This window comes from Micropterus dolomieu, linkage group LG20, assembly GCF_021292245.1.
Source record: "Micropterus dolomieu isolate WLL.071019.BEF.003 ecotype Adirondacks linkage group LG20, ASM2129224v1, whole genome shotgun sequence".
NCBI classification, from domain to species: domain Eukaryota; kingdom Metazoa; phylum Chordata; class Actinopteri; order Centrarchiformes; family Centrarchidae; genus Micropterus; species Micropterus dolomieu.
The window spans coordinates 15,769,549-15,789,691 of NC_060169.1; the positions used below are offsets into that span (position 1 = coordinate 15,769,549).

The 20,143-nt window shown below is 39.6% G+C and overlaps 1 protein-coding gene across 1 annotated transcript in view; it reads right to left on the reverse strand.

Moving 5' to 3' along the window:
* Positions 1 to 18,909: 18,909 nt before the first annotated feature.
* Positions 18,910 to 20,143, reverse strand: part of kif18a (kinesin family member 18A) — a 70,068-nt gene continuing 68,834 nt past the window's right edge. Inside the window, exon 18 of the mRNA XM_046031861.1 lies at positions 18,910 to 19,722. Coding sequence (XP_045887817.1) covers positions 19,586 to 19,722 — 137 coding nt within the window. The 3' untranslated portion in view covers positions 18,910 to 19,585. The remainder of the gene's footprint in view (positions 19,723 to 20,143) is intronic.

The following is a 20,143-nucleotide window of genomic DNA, read 5'->3' on the forward strand; positions in this document are numbered from 1 at the left end:
TGACGAATAACTGATAATTAAAGGTTCGGAATAAGGTTCATGGATTCGCCTCCTGACAGAACTTGTTTGAACAAGCCTGTTAATTGGATGAAGGTGTTGGTGATGAAGATGGTGGTGGTGGTAGCGGTGGTGACTAAAGCAGCAGCAGCAGCGACGGCGGCGGCCAACGTAGCCTACATTTCCATAATGATTAAGATGATTAATTTTTGCTCTAAATATATCGTGACGCCCGCTTAGCCGTGAGTACAGATTTCTGCCATCTATAGCCCAAAATAATCAATAGCCTATTTATAATTCATATTCGATCATCAAGTTAATGCATTTCATGAATGAAAACGTTGTGACAACGTGGGCAGGCACAATCCGAAATCGAGTTTTATTAAAAACAAAGACCTATTATTTATATAAAAAGAAAATTGAAAACCAGATTTCGCCAAATCCTTTTAGCCCCCACAAAGTGCATGAATTGATCGCAACGAAAAAAAAGACACATAAGGCCAACGTTTACATTATAAATACAGCAGCAAGCACATTAGCGGTATGAAACAATAATGTCAATCCCTATTCCGGCCAAATGCATCTCTTTTTTGTTTTTTTTCTCGTTAAATAAATAGGCCTAGCGAAATAATTTCATCTGGTTTTTGCAATGAAACCTACCATCAGGTTTGTTATTGACGCCCACCCCAACTCTGCAGAGCTGAGAGTGCAGAGAGAGAGAGGGGGGAGATTCTCGGTAAAGATAACACACGCGGAGACGCACGCACACAGTTGCGAGCGCACGCAGGCGCACGCCCGCACACAAACACACGCAGCCCCATTTATGGACTGATCCGCTGACGTACATTGCAGAAAAGTGCTATAAAAAAACCTTCATACATACAAAGTGTGTCGTGCCACCCCACAGACCCCTCCTAACCCGCCTCCGCTCATCCCTCCTCCTCCACCCAACACGCCCACGCCCACACCATAATCCCACGTCTCAGTGGGAAAAAATAAATAAAAATACTGCTACATGGCCAGAAAATAGGCATTCTACAAAGAAAAGATATATTTATAAACAAAACACAACCGGAAAAGATGCTGCAATAAAAAAATATAACTCTCTTGTGGCATCTGTGAATAAAAAAGGCCAACTATTTCTTTAAAGTATCACAATTTCCCTGATTTTATAGAAACGAAAACGCTTACGGTTTCGTTAGATTAATTTTTGATTGATCATAATTTGTGCAATAAACGGTTTTGTGGTATTGATTAGCCCGGAACGTGGCTATTACAGTTGCGACGCAGCCTTTATTTAAGGAGCATTTTATGAATGTCGGGCAGCCTAATAAGTAATATGATCTATTTTGGTTTCACTGTCATATAAAACGAGGAGTAATAGGCTATAATATGCAGAAACCGATCTGCGCGCATTACTGGGTAAAAATTACCGAAAACACCAGCGGCGAAGTCCCATAATTCAAATGCAATTAGGAATTTACTGGATACATTCGTTTTGGAGTACTTATTGAGAAATGCAGCCTGCAAGAGGAGTCTTGATTAAAACAGGACTGCCAGTGGGCGTTGGGGCTTTTCTCTTCTCTTGCAGTTGTTTTGCCATGCAATTGCTACGTCTGGGATCAGAAATCTTAAATCTTTGACCAGAAGGGGGGAAAAAAGAAGACGAGAGAGAGAGAGGGCGAGAGAGTGTGTGTGAGAGAGAGGAAATAGACAATATCCACCGCTTTTGCATCGGTGCGAGACGGATTTTTAGGCTACAAGTCCTTCAGGAGAGTAGAGAAATAAAATCCCTCAGCAGTTTTGTGCGATGATGATCTAAATCTAACAGCTCCATGTGATAGATTTTACGCATGCCTTCATTTGAAATAAAAAAGAAAGAGAAAGAAAGAAAAATCGATGCCTCCCGAACAATTGCATATCAAGCCATCTTATCTGTCTCCATCACATTCAGCCATAACATCTGTCAGTGGAGACTTTGACCACGCCCATCTTTATTGTAATTTTACAAAGGAATAATAGAACAATTTGTATACTGTAAAGGAGACTCGCTTTGGCAAAACAGGCAAAATCACACGAGTCAAAGCGATTAAGAATTAATTCATCTTTTTTTTTCATTATTCATCCGTAGCCTGCAGTTTGACAGGTCGACACAGAGCCGTGTACGGACAAAAGAGGGGGTAGGGTAGCAGGTGAAGTGAAAAGCACCTTATGAATGAAACCGTGGAGCGGTCGTAGTAAAAACACAAGTGATTTGATGGCGATGACGGGAGGGGGGGCGATGGAGAGAGGGAGGGGGTGGTGGTGGTGGTGGTGGTGGAGGGGTAAAGAGTATGGCTATTTTTGGTCGATAACAAAATCCAGAGGGTTTGACATCAAGACAAAACATGAATGCAGCAGACCAAACAAGAAAAATAAGCACACATAGATAGATAGATAGATAGATAGACAGATAGATAGATAGATAGATAGATAGATAGAGGATTTTCCAGACAAGTTTATGATATGCACCAGCATCAGTACTCCAGTTCGTGCAGGCTGGAAGGATCACTGCAGCGTCTTAAGTCCCATATTGGGAGCATGATTAGGCACAACGCAACGATTACGCAAATTGTGTTGCAGCAGGCGGTGTTCGGAAACTCCAGAAACGCTTCAAAAAGCTGTGTTTAAAAAGAAAAAAAAATCCAAAGCACGGAAACGAGTCCCAATTTAAACGTTTTCACATGACCTAAAGCCTATACATGAATGCGCACGCACCACTAGTATTCTATAAATTTAACTTCAATTGTAGGAAAACGAGATATTGGTCACCTGGATCGGATTTAATTTCGGAGTTATTTCGGTCACTGGTGCCCACAATGAACGCACTGCTAAGGCGAAGGCTGCATGCTGTAGTTTTAAGCCGAAGTTCATTTGAGAAAAGCCAGAAGCCCGTAAAGACGACAGGGACAAAATAGTGACATGAAAACAATGGATTGTGCTCTTACCTTTACAAGGGCTGACAACCACTATGTGCGTGGTTAGATCTCCGCGACCAAGACTTGCATGTCCCAAAGTTTAACGCAGTGTGGGGGGGCTTATAGGTACCGAGAATGTGCTGTGCAAAAGAACAGACGACCTAACATTTCAACTTTCACAATGCTCTACAAAAACACATCTTAAAGCGGGAGCTCTTCTAACGGCAAGCGCTTTTTTCTTGTTCCTTTTTTAAATTGCTCTTTTTTTTCTTTCTCTTTAGAATCCCGTTTATTTTCCGTTTACAGACCACAGGCTCCCTCAGAATAAGCTTACCAAAAGTTGAAAAAACAATCCCAGGTTTGGCAAAGGGGGGGCTGGGAAAAGAGAGAAAGAGTTGGCGTCCACTCGGCGTTTTAGTCCATGCACGACTCCGGTGCCTCTGTCCAACGTGCTGAAAGCATAACACAGCCTGGGTAACTATGAGGGGCCAAGAAAATGTCTATATACTTTTGTTTGAGTGCCCACTTTAAACTGCTTTTTTTTACTCTGCTGCTTCCCCGCGTCTTGTCACGTGTATTGCCCCCCTCTTGCCAAACCAGTCCTGTTAATATTTGATCACATGTTGGTCGGACATTTCCTTCCAGATAACAGCACCTATATCACAAACGCCGGTTCAATTCAGTGTTATTGTCGCCTCAAAAAAGGCTCTACACTCACGCCACAGCTGGCAGCGCTGACACTGAGCCCTATTGTTCCTAATGTCATGCTTACGGCAAGTGTCACAGGTAAGTGGCACATGTTGCTTTTTTTTAAAACATGGGCACCGCACAAAAAGAACACAGGCTACATACATGCATAAAATATAAAGCCCTCACTGCCAACACACACACACACACGCGCGCGCGCACACACACACAGCCCTCCAAGACAGCCTACATCCACACATTGCGCGCAGACACAATGTAATATTTCCTTACCTCTCTCACTGTACCGGCATATCTTGAGCCGAGAAATGCCACACAATCTTTTTTTCTCTCAAGCTTTGTCAACATCAGCCACATCAGACATGGGTCTCGATACTGAGTTTCTCAAGTAGCCACTGAGTCCAACCCTTCCAGCAATGCGTTGCCAGACTAAATAGCAAGCACGACTATTTACTGGTAATCATCCTTTATATGCTGTGTGTTTCCATTGCTACTCACCATTTTCCCCTACGCTGTCCTGGAGATAGAAGTGTCTTAATATCCACTCACTCCAACAGATGCTGGTAGGTAATGTGTCTTGTTTGAAGTCATCATATGAGAACTTCTGCTGTGCTCAGTAGATCGCCCACCACTTCGCTGACTTATGAATCTAATAACCCTTTGCAATATCGGCGTGCTTAAACTCTCGGCAACACCTTGGTGGCTCTACAGTAAAGACAAATATCAACAAGCCCGGGTTGTCAGAAAAGCTTGTACAGATATACGTAACACCCTCGCCCGGACAACGCCATTAGGGGTCTTACGTGATTGAAATAAGCGACGGCAATCCAAGTTCATGGGGATACTAGTTCCTGACTGATCCGCTCGCTCACTGCCTCAAATCTGTAAATCGGCATCGAGCAACAATGACAGACACATAAAACTTCTGAGACATAGCCATATTCACGTGTTTGTGTTATAGACTGTTAACTCCCTCTTTGGCGAAGGGCCATAGGCCTGTCACGCGTACGCACAACTGGTCATTTAGATTTTTTCAAACACGGACGATGAACAGCCAGGTCGGGTTTACCAAACAAATATCAAATTAATAGCGCCCCTGTGTCTGCCTGTCAAGTTCTTGAGGAACTTGTTGCCGCTCGAACAGAAACCCACCTCCGCTTTTTTTTTAACTGGCCAAACACCCTGAGATATACTTACATTGTCAAATTCTTTCAAAGTGCTGCGTTTTTTTCTTCTTCGGGCAGATATAACAGAAATCCAAAAAGTTAATCCGCGTCCCCCAGAGGAGTAATAACACTGAGAGAAGCGATCAGAGCGTTTAAAGCCAGTGATGATACTTTTCGATCAGGAATATCTGGAAGTTCAAAGGCGAAATCTGTTTTCAGTAAAATTCCATCAGTTGCACTGCCAACACTCAGCCATCTGATTGTTATGCGGTGACGAAGCGCTGTGCTTGCAAGTGAAGCCCCAAATGTACGAAGTAACATGAGTAATAGGTGATATTTGCCTGACTCTTTGTCAGCATCCCAAAACTTTCTAGAGAGTTTGTGAGAAAAGTGTCATTCTTGTGGTATAAATGACTTTTGTTTTTTGTTGTTTATGGAAATCACGTCGCATGGGTGGCGAGTTATTGGAACCTGTAGGCGTGCGTCTGCAAAGACACAATAGCACCAATCTGACAAACCCATGGACTTCTCTGACTAAACAAAAAAGCTGCTTATGAAAGTGTTTTAGGTAACTATATGCCATTCAAACCTGCTGCTTGGGCACATAATTTGTCTCACTGCCTCACCACGTGAATTATGGGTTAAAAGGTGGGCAACACTATCCCTTTCTTCACCATACATGTACTGCAACATGCACTGATTTGAACATAAAATCTGCAGCTTTATGGCTTTATAGAAAGAAAAAAAGATGGAATAGTTTCTGTGTTGTCAGTGGCACTTGTCAATATTGTACCACCAAAACTTCTGACACATTCAAAAGTCTTTTCTTGGCAAATATAGTTGATTCTAATTTGGTCTGACTACGCATGTACTCTGTCATCTTGCTTGTAGAGGCAGTGGCCCAAAAAAAAACTTATTTTCTTTGCAGTTTTGTCAATACATTTCTGTCTCAAAGACACAAGATGGCATAATCAGATAAAATTAGAATCTCTTAGAAAAATATATTATTATCTGCCAAGAAAGATGCACTTTGTCATGTACCACACAGGCAACAAGTGCTGGATTTGAGAGTCACACATTATCCTTAGCTTATAGCTTATTATCCTTGAACTCCTCTCTTAATGTAGGCTTTTCACACAGTGGCTACTCATTACAGGCTACTAATAAAAGGGAGTGACGTAAAGAGAGAGGCAACACATATCAGCTCGGCGTGGACAGCATGCTGTGGATGAACAATTCCTTTTCATTCGCTTCACATGATTAAATGATTAGGATGTATGTGTCCCATCACCTCTCGGGCTCCTACCATCATCCTACTCTCAGTCCTTTTTGCTTCCTGACGTGGTAACTTGACTTGCTCCTACTTGTGATGTTGTTAACACTTCCTCTGCTCCCACAGCTTTTCGCAGACTCTTTTACTGACTCATGCTCGTCCCTTTTCCACTATCCATGCCCTCCCCCGCACTCTTCACCACAATATCTTATGGCTGAGTCCGAGGTCACAGATCAATCACTTCATCCCCTGGGCTGCATATGACTGCATGGCATTTTGCTCTATGGTCTGCCAAGATACTTCACCTCTTTTGAGCTTACTCTTGGAACTTTTAAGTGTTTGAGTGGAATGTATTTTGGCAGAGGGACTGTTATTAAAATGTGTAGCCAACGGGCTGCACCATGGGATAAATATGGAGATGAATGTGCGCCATGACAGATATTTGTGGCCTGTAAAGAAAGACAGAGATCAGTATAGATATTGATATTCATTAGGTACAGTAAATGCAGCAAAGAAGATGTATGATGTAAGAATAATAGCAGGAACACTCGCAGTATAGCTCTTTAGTTGTTTGCTCATTACCACGTGTTATCACTCTTTTTGTGAGTCTTTTTTATCACTCGTTTTGTGAAACTGTCCTTACATCCAGAACAGCAACCTGCCTTTAAGATGCAATCTTATGTGATTTAATCCACATAAGAGCTGACAATAAAAACCTGAAAATGTATCACAGCTCCACCCTCTCAAATGACAACTGTATAAAATTAATCACCCCCCCAAAAAGTATTGTTAATGCCAGTTTAACACTGCAGTGATCATACTTCCCTGTTAAATCTGCTAATTACATTTGAGCCCTGCCTGGTCTCTGGAATCATTACTAAAATGTAGAATTTTGAGTCTATCAGCACTTTCCTCCCCCTCACCGTAATGACAACTATTAAGCGAGGATGGATCCAGTCGGGGGCTATGTGTATTATTACTCTGTCTTAATCTTTGCTCCATAAATATTGATAACAAGAGCCCCACGTCATGTGTTACTAGTACCTGCTGTTAAAAATAGAAGGCCCGCTGATGGCAGGTTATCTCTTACTGTCAGATCCCAGTGTAGCCCCCCCGCCCTCTACCTCTTGTATCTACAGGAAGTTGAGCTCTGGGACAAACAAAGAGCAGACAGAAAACAACAAATACTCTGATTACACAACAGTAAATCAAACTACTGCACCTCATGTCTCTTCTTCTCACCCTTCAACGGTCAAACTAAGTGTAGTTTGTAACAAAAATAAATTGCCCCGCACATAAAGTCTTGATTTATTTACATAAATCAGTTTTCTTCTTTTCTTTCTTCATCATAAACCAGTCAAAATAGTATAATCCAGTCACCCTGTTGACAATGTGCTTCATGCTTTACATCTGTCATTCTGTCCTGCAGCTTCATAATATTTCTGTAGAGTGTGGAATTAATTATCAGGCTCGGTTGGTGACTCAGAACTCAGGTCTTCAGAAAGTAATGCAGCCTGTAAATAATCGCCCTACTGCCACCATACTTCACACTGATGGCAAGCACTGCATTTGTGCTAATTCTGCCGTTCTATGTATAGTGTGATGGACAGTGTCAGGATGAATGATATTTGGGTTGCCCCAGTGGCTTAGCAGGCTGTAATTGAACTGAATGTGCTGGTGTGATATTGAGGCTTTCTGTCTTCAAGCTTTGTTTGGTACAGTTTCATCCGTCTTCTCCTGGCCATCTTTACCAGTTGAACACCAGGTGACTATGTAAACTCTGCCTTTAGTGCCTGAGGGGAGGACTCTGGAGCTGCGGTGTGACATATAAGTGCATTGATCTCCTAAGTCTGACTAACCTCCGTCTGCTCGACCGCCCGGAGTGGAGGATGCTGCCTGTCATTAGCTGTCATTAGACTGCCTGGGTGAGATGGGTAATCTGGGCCTGCCACTGGACTGTGAGGCTGCCAAACTACAGTAGGCAACAAGGAGGATAAACACAAAATCATTTAAAATTATATTAAATATCTTATATAAGTTTAATTTCTTGGATAACAAGTAACTTGGACAAGTAAAATGATCACAGAAATATTTATCCAAACTTGTCTCAGATCCACCCCAGCACTGTGACTTATTCATGATGATTGAAATGAATGTATTTTGATTTTGCAGTGTGGTGCACTGCGATCAGATTGTGTGCGAGTGTTTGTGTAAGCTCAAATCTGTATGGAGTGGTTCAAATTTGAATAGATGTATTTGCATCGTGTTGCTTAGCCAAAGGCATTATTGGTTCCCAGTGGTAGTGACCTGAAATTTTGCATGCACTGCAACTCTGCAAATGGTAGCCCCTTTATGATCAGCCAAACATTGCACAGCAGAAGTATGAGGCACTGACCTTCAATGCAGTACATATATGTAACACAAGGCAACGGAGATGTTCACATTTCATGATCCTTCCCAGTTTTTCTGCTGAACTCTACAAGGAAATGAGAATCAATCAAATGTTTGCATTTGGAGTGTGATAGTTCAGACTGATTTGGTGACTTTGGTCATTAATAGTCATGTTTGCATTCCACACTGCCTTCAAGTAGCTAAGAAGTCAGACATACTTTAATGTAACAAAACACAACTGAAAAGACAACCGCACTAGTAAAATACCACGAGTGTGGGGATTTTATAGCTTGCAGATGTACAGAAGTCATTCCACAGCAATACTGTGTGCATACTCCGGAGGTAGGTGGTAGATTGTGAGTTCAGATATTCACTTTGTGTGATTCAGTCCGACACCTGAGAGGTGGACTGAAGCAGCACGGGCTGTTGACCTTGTAATGGATTTCTGAACTGGACACTGAGTCCACAAACATCTTCTTTTACTTTGAATAAGCCAAGTAGGCTTTCTTGGTTTGTCAGTATCGTTAGTCAGTGTATACATTTCCAGCATTACCACTAACCACTGTAAATACCTTGCTGTGTGTAAGCCAACTTATACAAAATATACAGTCAGGCAAGATTATCAACCCTGCAAACTCATATCAGTATTACTCAGGCTTTAAAACAAAACAGTTTTTTCAATGTTTTTATATAAAAGCCCTATTCCTGACCCCCATACTAAAATGCCTATGTGACGAATATAATCTTTATCTGCTTAAGCACTTGTGGGCGCCCAGGAATGAACAGGTCAAGAGTTTTAGCTCTTTCACTGGTCGTCTGATATTAAAGACAGTAGCAGCAGCGTGCAGAGGAGGTGGAGGCTCGTGACTTGGAAGCTGGCAGTTCAAATCCCTGGACCGACTGACGAAAGCTGCGTAGGGAAGTAACACTCTGCTCTGCCTCAACAGCAACTGTCAAAGTGCTGTTGCACAGAGTCACTGAAGTCCCAGCCGTTCAGTAGCAACAGTGCACCACTGTTTGCCCAGTGGATAAAGTACACAGACCTTGTTTTATCAACTCCCAATTATTTGTCATTCTGCATTACATATTGTGATTTACTTTTAAATTAAAACAGAATAATCAAAATAATTTCTGTACTTCAATAAAAGGAGGCCTGATGGACTTCTATTTGTAAAAGAGCTTTTGATTACAACATGACAAATACAGTATTGGTTGGTCTCTAGTTTGGAGTAAATTTTTGGTCTCTAGTAGTTTAAATTTAGTAGTTTTTAAATTTTTTTTACTTGCTTTGTTTTAGGAAAAGATCATGGTTTTAGTTAGTTTAGCATAAAAAGTACTCGGTTAGGTTTAGGAAAACATCGTGTTTTGGGTTAAAATAAGGGTTACATTGAAGTTACTTAAAAGCCCAGACGCTAAAGGATACCTTGAAGCTTTGTCTTTCTTAAAGCATCAGTTTTTGACGCCCTGGGATGAGACCCTGCTAAACACCCTAATACATTGCTCGTACAAAAAACGAAATATTATGGTGAGTCTGGTTTCATGTCATTTTTACACGTTTTTTGTACAAATTAAACATCAAGATAAAATGTGCTAGTTAGTGAGCACCATAAAAGTGTTCAGCAAAATGGAAATTTAAACATCTACAATTTCATTAAAACTGTGCAAACTCCATCTGCCAAAAAAGGTTTAAAAACTCAAGAAAACCTACTAAATAGACCTTGTGGTCACATAGATTTTGGCAACTATTTTTGTCATATGTTTTTCCCATTTTATACCTCTTTCCTGTCCAAACGGTATCAAAATGTCCCAAAGATGATGAGGTTTTTTCATATCTGAACTGCATGCCCCCAACTTTCCATCAAACACCCCCTCTATGCAATAATGTCAAACAAGATTCCCCATTACAGTTGACAGACAGACAGTAGGCACAAAGTTTAAAATAAAGGTCTTAAAGGGAATAAAAGCTTTGCAGTGAATGGTGAGGGAATTGTTAAGGATAATACAAAGGAGTGGGATTTCTCGTGCATTTGTCTGCGAGGGATATCCCAGCCAAAGTTTCTCTATACATCAAAGGGCCGCCACAAATAAAAGCACACTTGTCAGGGGCGAACAAACTGCCTCCTTTGTGCTGTCTACCAGCCAAATTCAGGCACACAAAGCCTTTGGATGTACAACACTGCAAAGAAGACATACTATTCAGATGACATGCTTTGCTCTCTGGTGGTTTGCTGTGTGCTTTTGTCTGCTGTGACCAGGACAGATATATAATATCACTGGATCAAAATCCTTTCAGTCCCTTTTACTCCCTGTTAAAGAATCCCGTTACACTCCCTCCCCCATACACTCCACTATTCTTTCTTTTCTTAAACAAAGTAAACTTGATGCAGCCAGATAACACTTGCAGCCCTCAGGCCTAATGCCCAAAAATGAGTCTCAGGTTCATTCAGTTGTTTTTTTTTTTTTTTAGCCAAGAGCCTTGTACAAACTGTGGTTAGACAGGCTGGACACGTTTCACTGTTGCCTCAGGAAATCTTTGACCGTTTTGGTTTTCCGTTTCTTTTAACATCTGTCACCTGCATCTTTTACATTCCTGAAATAAATCACAAGAACACTCAGAAAGTTTTCCATGGCAAGAATTAAAGAAGAAGAAGAAAGTTAGAAGTCTTACTGCCCGCACACACTCTCCCATGACTCACAAATACATGAACACACACACAACCAAAGTCCACCCAAGTACAAACTAAAACGTGCTAAACGTACATCAAAATGATTTGTATGATGCTGTGGAGGTTTCATGTGTGAAATAATATTCAGATCATCTATTTTAAGTAGAGCTGCAACAAAGGGTTATATCATTATCACTTAATGTGCTTGTTATTTTCTCAATTAATAGTTTGTGAAGTAAATATAAAATAATCATGAAAAATTTCTATCACAATTTCTTCATAGCGCAAGTGGACGTAGAAACGTCTTGTTTTGTCAGATCGACAGTCCAAAACCCAAAGATGCTGAGTTTACTATCATAGAAAACAACTAACAGCAGCAAACCATTACAGTTGAGAAGCTGAAACCAGTGAATTTTGGTCATTAATTGATAATAGAGATTGTTGCAGATAAATTTTCTGTCAATCAATAGAACAATTGTTTCAGCTCTAATTGCAATATTTTTGATTTATGCATTATTGCAGTTTTACTAAATGTTTTGATGATGTTCATTTCAGTGTACTTGCTACAAAATTTTTTTTATCATCAATAATAATTCCCATTAAATGTAATAAAAACAAACAAACAAAACCTGTTTAGATATGACCTATGGCAGTGGTTCCCAACCTGTGGGTCTGGGGCTCCTTTAAGGACTCACAAAATAAAACTGAGGTGTCTCGAGATGATTAACAAGACAGAGGAAACACAAAACTGTGTTGTTTTCAGACTGTTCTCTAACCTTTGCTTTATATTTCAAAATAGTGGATAATCTTACCTTTTCAGGTCTCAAATTATTACTCAAAAAAACCATCTGCAAAAGGAAATGGTGGCGCCATTGACAACTCAGTGACAACGTGCTTCATTATAAGAGGTCTTAAGGAAAACACGTGGAAATCATTGCAATCAATTAGGTGAGAAAAAGAAGAAATGCAGCAAAGTGTTCACACTTTACATGCAATGAAAATAATGAAAGTTTTCATTTAAAGGACACGTTTACCTAAGAAACTAATTTCCAACACCTAATTACTGGTTGGTTTGAAATATTATAGTGTGATCACAGGAGAAGGGAGTCCTTTCTTTAATTGTAACGTATGTGTGGCTGGGAAATCAGTTTGATTTCACTGGATTTTAATGACGTTATCTGCTATTTTTACTTGACTTTTTTTGTACATTTGAGAAAAAATGTCAAGGCACGCCTGAGCTCACTCAGAGGCACAATGGCGAGAACCACTGCTCTGCCTTAAGAGATTTCAGCATGTTGAATAAGGCGAATCTCTGAGTGAATGCAATGACTCATCACCAGGGTCATTTGCCTTTCACTGCAAATGAGTGTGGGTGTCTGACTAACTTACAGATATAAGCTGGATATTGTTTTTTAATCATTGAAGAGAGAGACAGAGGGTGAGAAAGAGAGACCTATTGTTTGTGCGCATAGTACCTATGAAAGAGTGTGAGAGCATATATGTGCGTGTGTGTGTGTGGCTGTGTTCAGTACGAGTGTCACAGGGAGACACACAGACTGAGGGCCACATTTTGAGTCTTTAAGACGCATTGTTCACCCGGAGCCACGCGTGTTATTTATCAAACAGGCGCTTTGGCCTGGAAGTGCAGTTTCCTGTCGTCTGACAGAGCAGCCCTCTGTGTGTCAGCAGTGAAGTACGCCTCTCTCCCACATTCATTTGAGGGAGGAGCATGCAAGAAGTGGGAGGAGATAAAATAAGTGTGTGCATTCTGGCTGATTTCTTCAAGTTCACACACTTCTGTGAATGCCGTTTTTAAGTGGAAAACGTTTCATCTCTACAAAGAATTTACACATTTATTTATTTTTTTTTTAATTAAAGCCTACAGTAGGCAGGAGAAATTTTAATTAAGCCCTATCTGCAGAAATCCAGCCCACATATAGCTATTTTAATAGCCATGGTAACACTTTATTTGAAGGGGTGTGCATAAGGATGGCATTACACTATCATGGAAAGTCTCATGAAAAATGACATGGTCTTAAACTTCATGATTGTAAATGATGTCAACCAAAGATCCTGAAAAGCTCTGTCAAATGATTTCAGCTTTCAGCCGTGTAATTACATTGAAAGTGTAAAATCACTTTATGTTACCTTTAATAAACCTATAAACTCTACCAACATACAAGGAAATGATTCACATAATGGTTATATGGGCATGTAAAAGTGTAATAATAGCTTTTTCCTATTTTTCCACCATAAATAAGGACACAAGAAGATAAACAAAACAGATGTATAGATAAACCTGCACAGAAAACCAATAATTACAATACTTATGATAATAAACAAAAATATTTTATACACCTTTTATTTACATTTAAAAGCACTTATCACAGGCAGTAACCCCTCAGCTAAAGTCAAGTTGTCATGACAGAGGTCTTAATTTTGCATAGCAAGTGACATTATTTACAAAATGTCTTTTACCAGGAACTGTAATATACATTCCTGTAAACATCACTTTTCATTTATGACAGTGTCATGCCAGACTTATGCACAAACGCAAGAGGCTTCAAATAGTTACCAGATCTGTTGCATGCAACTACTAGAAAAACTACATTATTTAACACCGGACTGACAATATGATATTCCTTTGGTTGTTTTTTGCAATTATGGTTGGACTGTCCTTCCAAGAATGACAGCATCAGTCTTTTCAGGAAGTGCCCCAAAGTGACGTATATTTACGTTCATGTGACAAAGCCCTGTAATGGCCAGAGGATTTATACCTTTTAATTAGGAGAACTTGTTGGTGTTTTTTTTAGTTATAATCAGTTGATTAGACCTCTGCTCAGGTTGACATTAGTTGAAATGCAGGGAATAGACGGAAGAGTTATTTGTATGATGTAGAGAACATACACCTACTACTAAATTATCACGGAGACTTATTGTGCTTCTGTGTTGAGAAACAAAGAGGATTTTGTTAAAGGAAAACTGTAAAAAATTTACAGTGGCCGAGAAAACTAATGGACCATCTTCCCTTTTGCTATATGGACGTACAAAGAATGATAAAAGTGTTGATAAATGTTATACCCTAACAGGTGCACCAAAACTAGCAGGAGGGTGATGCAGATGTAAATCAAGCACAGTCTGTACACGCCCACACAGTCTGAGAGGAGGTGTAATCCGGTGACAACGTCTCTGTGGGGGCGTAACATGCATGTGTAGTGGCTCTAAAACTTTATTTGAAACAAGACAGACTAGGCCTGAATAAAAAAAAAGTTGCTCGGATGTAGAATAAAAACCATGTCAGGACAGATAAAGGCTCTAACACGCCCCATTAGTGACAAACTTTATAATAGCAAAGATGACAGAGCAACAGGATGCTGCAACTAAATATGGGACAAGAGAGGATTTACAGGGCGTTTGAAGGGAACGGGTGTTAAAGACTGCTGGAAAACAAAGAACATTTGAATGCATATTCCCTAACCATCCTAAAGAGGTGGAGTTACCCATCCACTCAGAGTGCAGTGTTTCCTGGAAGTTGCGGTAAAGGGTAATGAACACACACTCATGCACTGTATGATACCAGTAGGTTTGGGACCCGGTCTCCATGGCAATTGCTGCAATGAGGACAATTTTTCTGTTTCAATAAACAAAATGAGTAAATAATTCTGGAGCCTTAACTGATGTATCATTGTTGTGTGTTTTTGGTGATATAGTCATAACACAGAAGGGACACATTAACACAGGAGGCTATTTTACACTGTGTGCCTTACAGACAGAATAAAACAGAATTGGTTTGTCAGAGTTTGTGTTTGCAGTCTGCGGGTTCAGACTGTAAGTCAGCAAAGTACTTCAGTAGACTTGTGAAATGTTTATTTGCAAGGCTACCTGCACCATACAGCTCATTCTCCTGAGGATGAGTCATCCACAGGCTACATAGAGTACATTTGAGGTGGGCTTTGGATAAGCTCCTGGAGGAGAATGTAGAGGGGCAAAGAGCACTGCTGAGCCATCACAGCTGTACTGATTTTCTGTCACATTGTTTCACACCGGGAGACATTACCTGGTAAAGGAAACTGTAAATCTCACCCATCCCCCCACTATAACCACAGCACAAGGTCCTGTCAACAGTCAGCTGTGTATTGATAAAGGGAGCTAGGTATTTGCCTCCTCGTTGTCTTCTCACACAACTTGTTTTGCCAAATAAAATGTGGAGGGGGAATACAATGTAAAGCATTTCTGAAAACAAAACTGCTGGGCGAAAAATGGGGATGACCGACAAACACGTAACTAAATATATATGTGTTATCAGATTTCTGTAGCTATCGTTGCACTATAACCCATTCGACTGAGAATAAAAAAAAAACACTGTGTGAAACCTAGTTTTCTCTGACGTCTCTTCCATTGTGTACGTGACAGTGTACATATGACGTCCTTGAGGATGGATGGGATGCTGTTACCTCAGACTGACAGAGCCTAATTTTTCCAAAGTCAACCAAACAACAACCAACTTCATTGTTTATCTCCCCCCCAATTTTCACAATGACATGTTTATGTAAAAGCACATCTAAGCCTAAGAGTGCTTATACAAAATCTGCTCCTTTCTTAAAAGAAAGATAATTTTTAAATCCACAACTAACAATTATTTTCATTGTTGATTAGTCTGTTTATTCAATTTTCACTTGATCAATCAGTTTTGTCCATTCATTGAGTAATCGTTTCAGCACTAGTTTAAATCTCTGTATAGGGAAAAACTATCATGGCTTACCTTATCCAGAATTTTGAATGCCTTTTGAGCTGAAGTATCTTGCCAAATGTGTTCCAATTTTGTGGACAGTACAGCAAATTTTTTATTTACACTTGTATGTCTATTCCTTTGCTTCACACTAGTGGATGCACTGGACACAAATGTGCATGGTGTAAACAAGCATCTTCTTGGCCCTGCTTTACATGCCAAATTCAGGCTGCATCCCAGGAATTTCCATAAACCCCATTTAAATATTTGCATTTAGCATCACGGGACGGGACGGTGAGCAAAAGCAACTCTTTTGTGTCTCACTTATGATGCTATATTTTCGACTGAAATTTAAAATACATTTAATTTTCTACTACAAAGCACTTAACCCCACAGATATTTTCCTTTTAATCTGGTCTTTTTTTTTCTTCTTTTAATTTAATTGAACTATCCACAAATGAATCAGTCCCCTAAAAAAGAAGTGTGGAGAAGCATAAAATAATAAGTTTCAAGGTTGCTCTATACACGTATTTAAAGAGCTATTTGTATCTGAACTATTAACCTAACTAATCTAGTAATCATTTTGTTGCATGTTCACTTCAAATAAACATGAGACACAGTAGGATGTGGGTACACATCAAGCATGTAAACCTATTTTCAGGTGACATGTACATATCACTTTAGGCTAACAAAGGTAAAACAAAAGCCAACGAGTGACACTATTAGTGGTGAAAGGACAGACAGTACTGGTGGTCAGCTCTCCTCGAGTTATTCCTCTGTGACATATTGCTTTAAGATATTGGGTCATCTAATTAGACAGGGGACGAAAAGTTCACAGCTGTGACACGCTGCCTTGTGGGAGTACGGAAGATTGTAGGAGGGATCATATGCTTATATGGTTGTCGGTGTCTCTCTTCCTGACCATGCAAACATTGCATAAAGGCTCTTCTCAAACACTGGATTTACCAAAACACACTTTCAATTTTATTTAGGCCAACACTCAAGGTTTCTTGAATCAGAATTATAATAAAGAATCATAATTAACTGCATAAGGGCTTTATGTGTGTATGTGTGTGTGTTAGTGTGTTGGTATCTTCTACATGTAGAATCTTAGCAACCATGCCTGATGTTTATAACCACTCATCTCTGATTCTGCGTGAGGTTCAGTAAAGGTTATTATTACTGTAATCAGGAGCGAAAAATAAAAATAAAAATCTAAATTCACTTGTATGTGCCCCAGTGGTTTGGCAATGAAAATAAAACAGCTACATGTAGTCGCATAATGACAATCAGTTAAAAGTGCTCTGACTTGAGCGTGAAATGCCATTAAAGTCACTGTGATCTTTGTTTAACATTTTAAAAATAGAGTTAACAACTTTGTGACGCATTTGCACAGAGGTGTTTTTACTAAGAAATCACAACACATAGCATGTAATGTCTCTCAGGGAGGCAAGATAAAACAATGGGTCCGACATGATCTGAGATTCTACCTGCAGTTGCTAAGCAACACCCACCTCCAACCTCTCAATCTGTCCCATTGGTCAGCAGGAAAAACGCACAACGAGCCCCATTGGCTAAGAGAAAGTTAATAAACTTTAGCCAAGACCTGCCTCCCTGTATGCGCACACACACTCTCTCCCTCTCTCTCTCTCTCTCTCTCACACACACACACACACACACACAATGAAGAGATTCTTGTGAATGAGAGCATGAGAGGGTGTCAGTGCTTGCGCAGTACAGTGCTGATATATGCATTGAGCTCCTGAGCTAAAAATAAAGATCACACTGAATGCTGTGCCACTGAAAGTTGCAAGACTGAATTCAAAGTGACAAGTCTAGTTCTCTCCAGACAGAGCAATGAGGTCCCACCCTCATCAGAGATCCAGGAGGTATTTTTTGACATTTGTTTTTAAGTATAGAATTCTAATAAAAGCTTGTTCCCAGCAATTCTTCACATTTGATCAGGCTAAAAATGCAACATAGGAAAGCCTGAAATATCTTTGAAACACTATTCAAAAGTGGTATTTAGCTGTGGTTCCCAGGTGTGCTCAAGTTCCTCTTTATCCACAATATGTTTTTCTGAATGGATGTCAACTTGATGTTATTTAACACTGTTTATTATGGATATTGTTACAATATTTATATATATTTATCTTACAATATAATTAAATTGTCAGTGTTGCACTTGTACTTCTATAACTTGCAGGGGCAGAAGCTGGACACTTCAATAAGTTTTCCATTTTTTTTGCTATTTCAATTGTTTATCCATTACTTTTAACTATTTTGACTTCTCTGCTCCCTTGCTAACTAGATTTTATGCACTCTCAATCACAATTACAACTGTCTCAGGTTGGTGGGCATGTACTACCCTATAGTAACTTGCTTGTTATTGTAAATACTAAAAATCAGCAGCCTCATACCAATTTGCAATTTGATTTAATTTGCGTCCTTCGCATTAATATACAGATTTAATTTTTTTTATTTCTATCTTTTCAAATTAACTGAGCTACTCCACCATCTTTCCACATACGCCCTGGCAACTACAGAAATACACACTGGGGTACAAATAGCTCTGGTTGGGCAACACCACCCCCGCAAACTAATGGGCAATCATTTTCTAGACCTTTCACTTTTTTTTGGACAGCAGTGTTGGTGGTAACACCTATTTTAAGACTGAATGTGGAGTGTGTGTTCTGTTGAATGGTAAAATACACTCATCATCCAGAATCCCCACGAGGCATCGGTAGAGACAAATAGCATCCTATCAATCATTCCACTCGAGGTTCACCCTTTTTCCTTAAGCCATATGAAACGGTTGCTTTTTCAATAGAAAGACATTGAGAAAGTTATCTTTCTGAGTTATGCTGCGAGTCACTCCTAGGTCAGTTCAATTTCTCTTGCCATTGTGTTCTTCACCTTCCCTGAGCCTGTCCTACGTCACTTATTTATCGTTGGAACATCCTGTAACCCAAATGTCACTGAAAACCACATTCAGACTCCACATCAATAGCACAAAAAACAGATATTACATTTTCGAAACTGATTTATTTATCACAAAACAGGAACGCATTCTGTTACAAGCAGTTTTATTATGAAATATCTATATCTCCATTTAATTATCTGTACAAGAAGGAAAAATAGAATTAAAAATAAAATTATAAACAGCTCAGTGTGGAGAAGTTTCAGTTTTATTTTTTAAACAGCCATTCTTCTGTTTGAGGTCATGTATAGTTTTCCCCTATTAGTTGCACTGGGAAATATGGTCACCTAGACCAATCAGTTTCAGAGAACAGTGCAAAGTATATCATGTACATAAAGCAAGGAACATCCACAGGACATGTTATATTTGTTGCTTTTAGTGTGTACATGAGTTTTAAAATATATCTTCAATTCTAAAAGGGAGGCTTAAAAACCAACAAGTCCATCAACTATGAAAAGAATAATCCAAACAGAACAACTACACAATGTTTATATACAGTAAGTTTCACTGCAGTGTAAGCCTAAATTGAAGAGCATAAAGCAATAAAACATACATTGCATTTTTCTAGCTACCTTAGAATTGGTGGGGAAACACAATGGACCGCTTTTTTCAGTTTTGAGGGAATGTTGTGAAAAGATGAATATGAAGAAAAAAGAGTGGAGACTTAAAATGTTCAGAATGTTCATAAGGCAACATGGCCTGATTTGTACACAATGTTGATTTACATCCGTTTGGTCACTCGTTTGAACTGTTGGGATGTTTTCTGGAAAAAGGACTTGGATTTCTGAGGTTCAAGCTGGCTGAGATTTCCTTCAGAAACACTCCTCACAACTCTTCGAGGCTTGTTCTCCTCTGAACCTGAGGACAGACGCCAAACGAGCAATAGTATCAAGAATGAACACAACTACAATTTATTGTTCCTGATTGCTCTGACTGTAAATGCCATGATTGCAGTTACATTTTAAACCCTTCAGGAACTTTGACATTGCTCTTTAAAAAAGGACCCCCTCCCCCCAATTCTGGTTTGATCAAACTAAAATGGCATCGAAACAATGCACACATTTAGCTGTATGTGTGGCCCTCTCTGTCATGGCAGTTTGTAGTTTAACTGTAAACTGTTATCAGTGGGGGCATATATATATATATATATAATTTTCATCTTCCCACCCCCCAAATGTGTTAATAATGTCACAAAAACAAAGTTGACAAAATTTGAATGTTTCTAATAATTTTTACTGGTAGCTCAACACTGACAAAGTTTTACAATATTCAACATTTT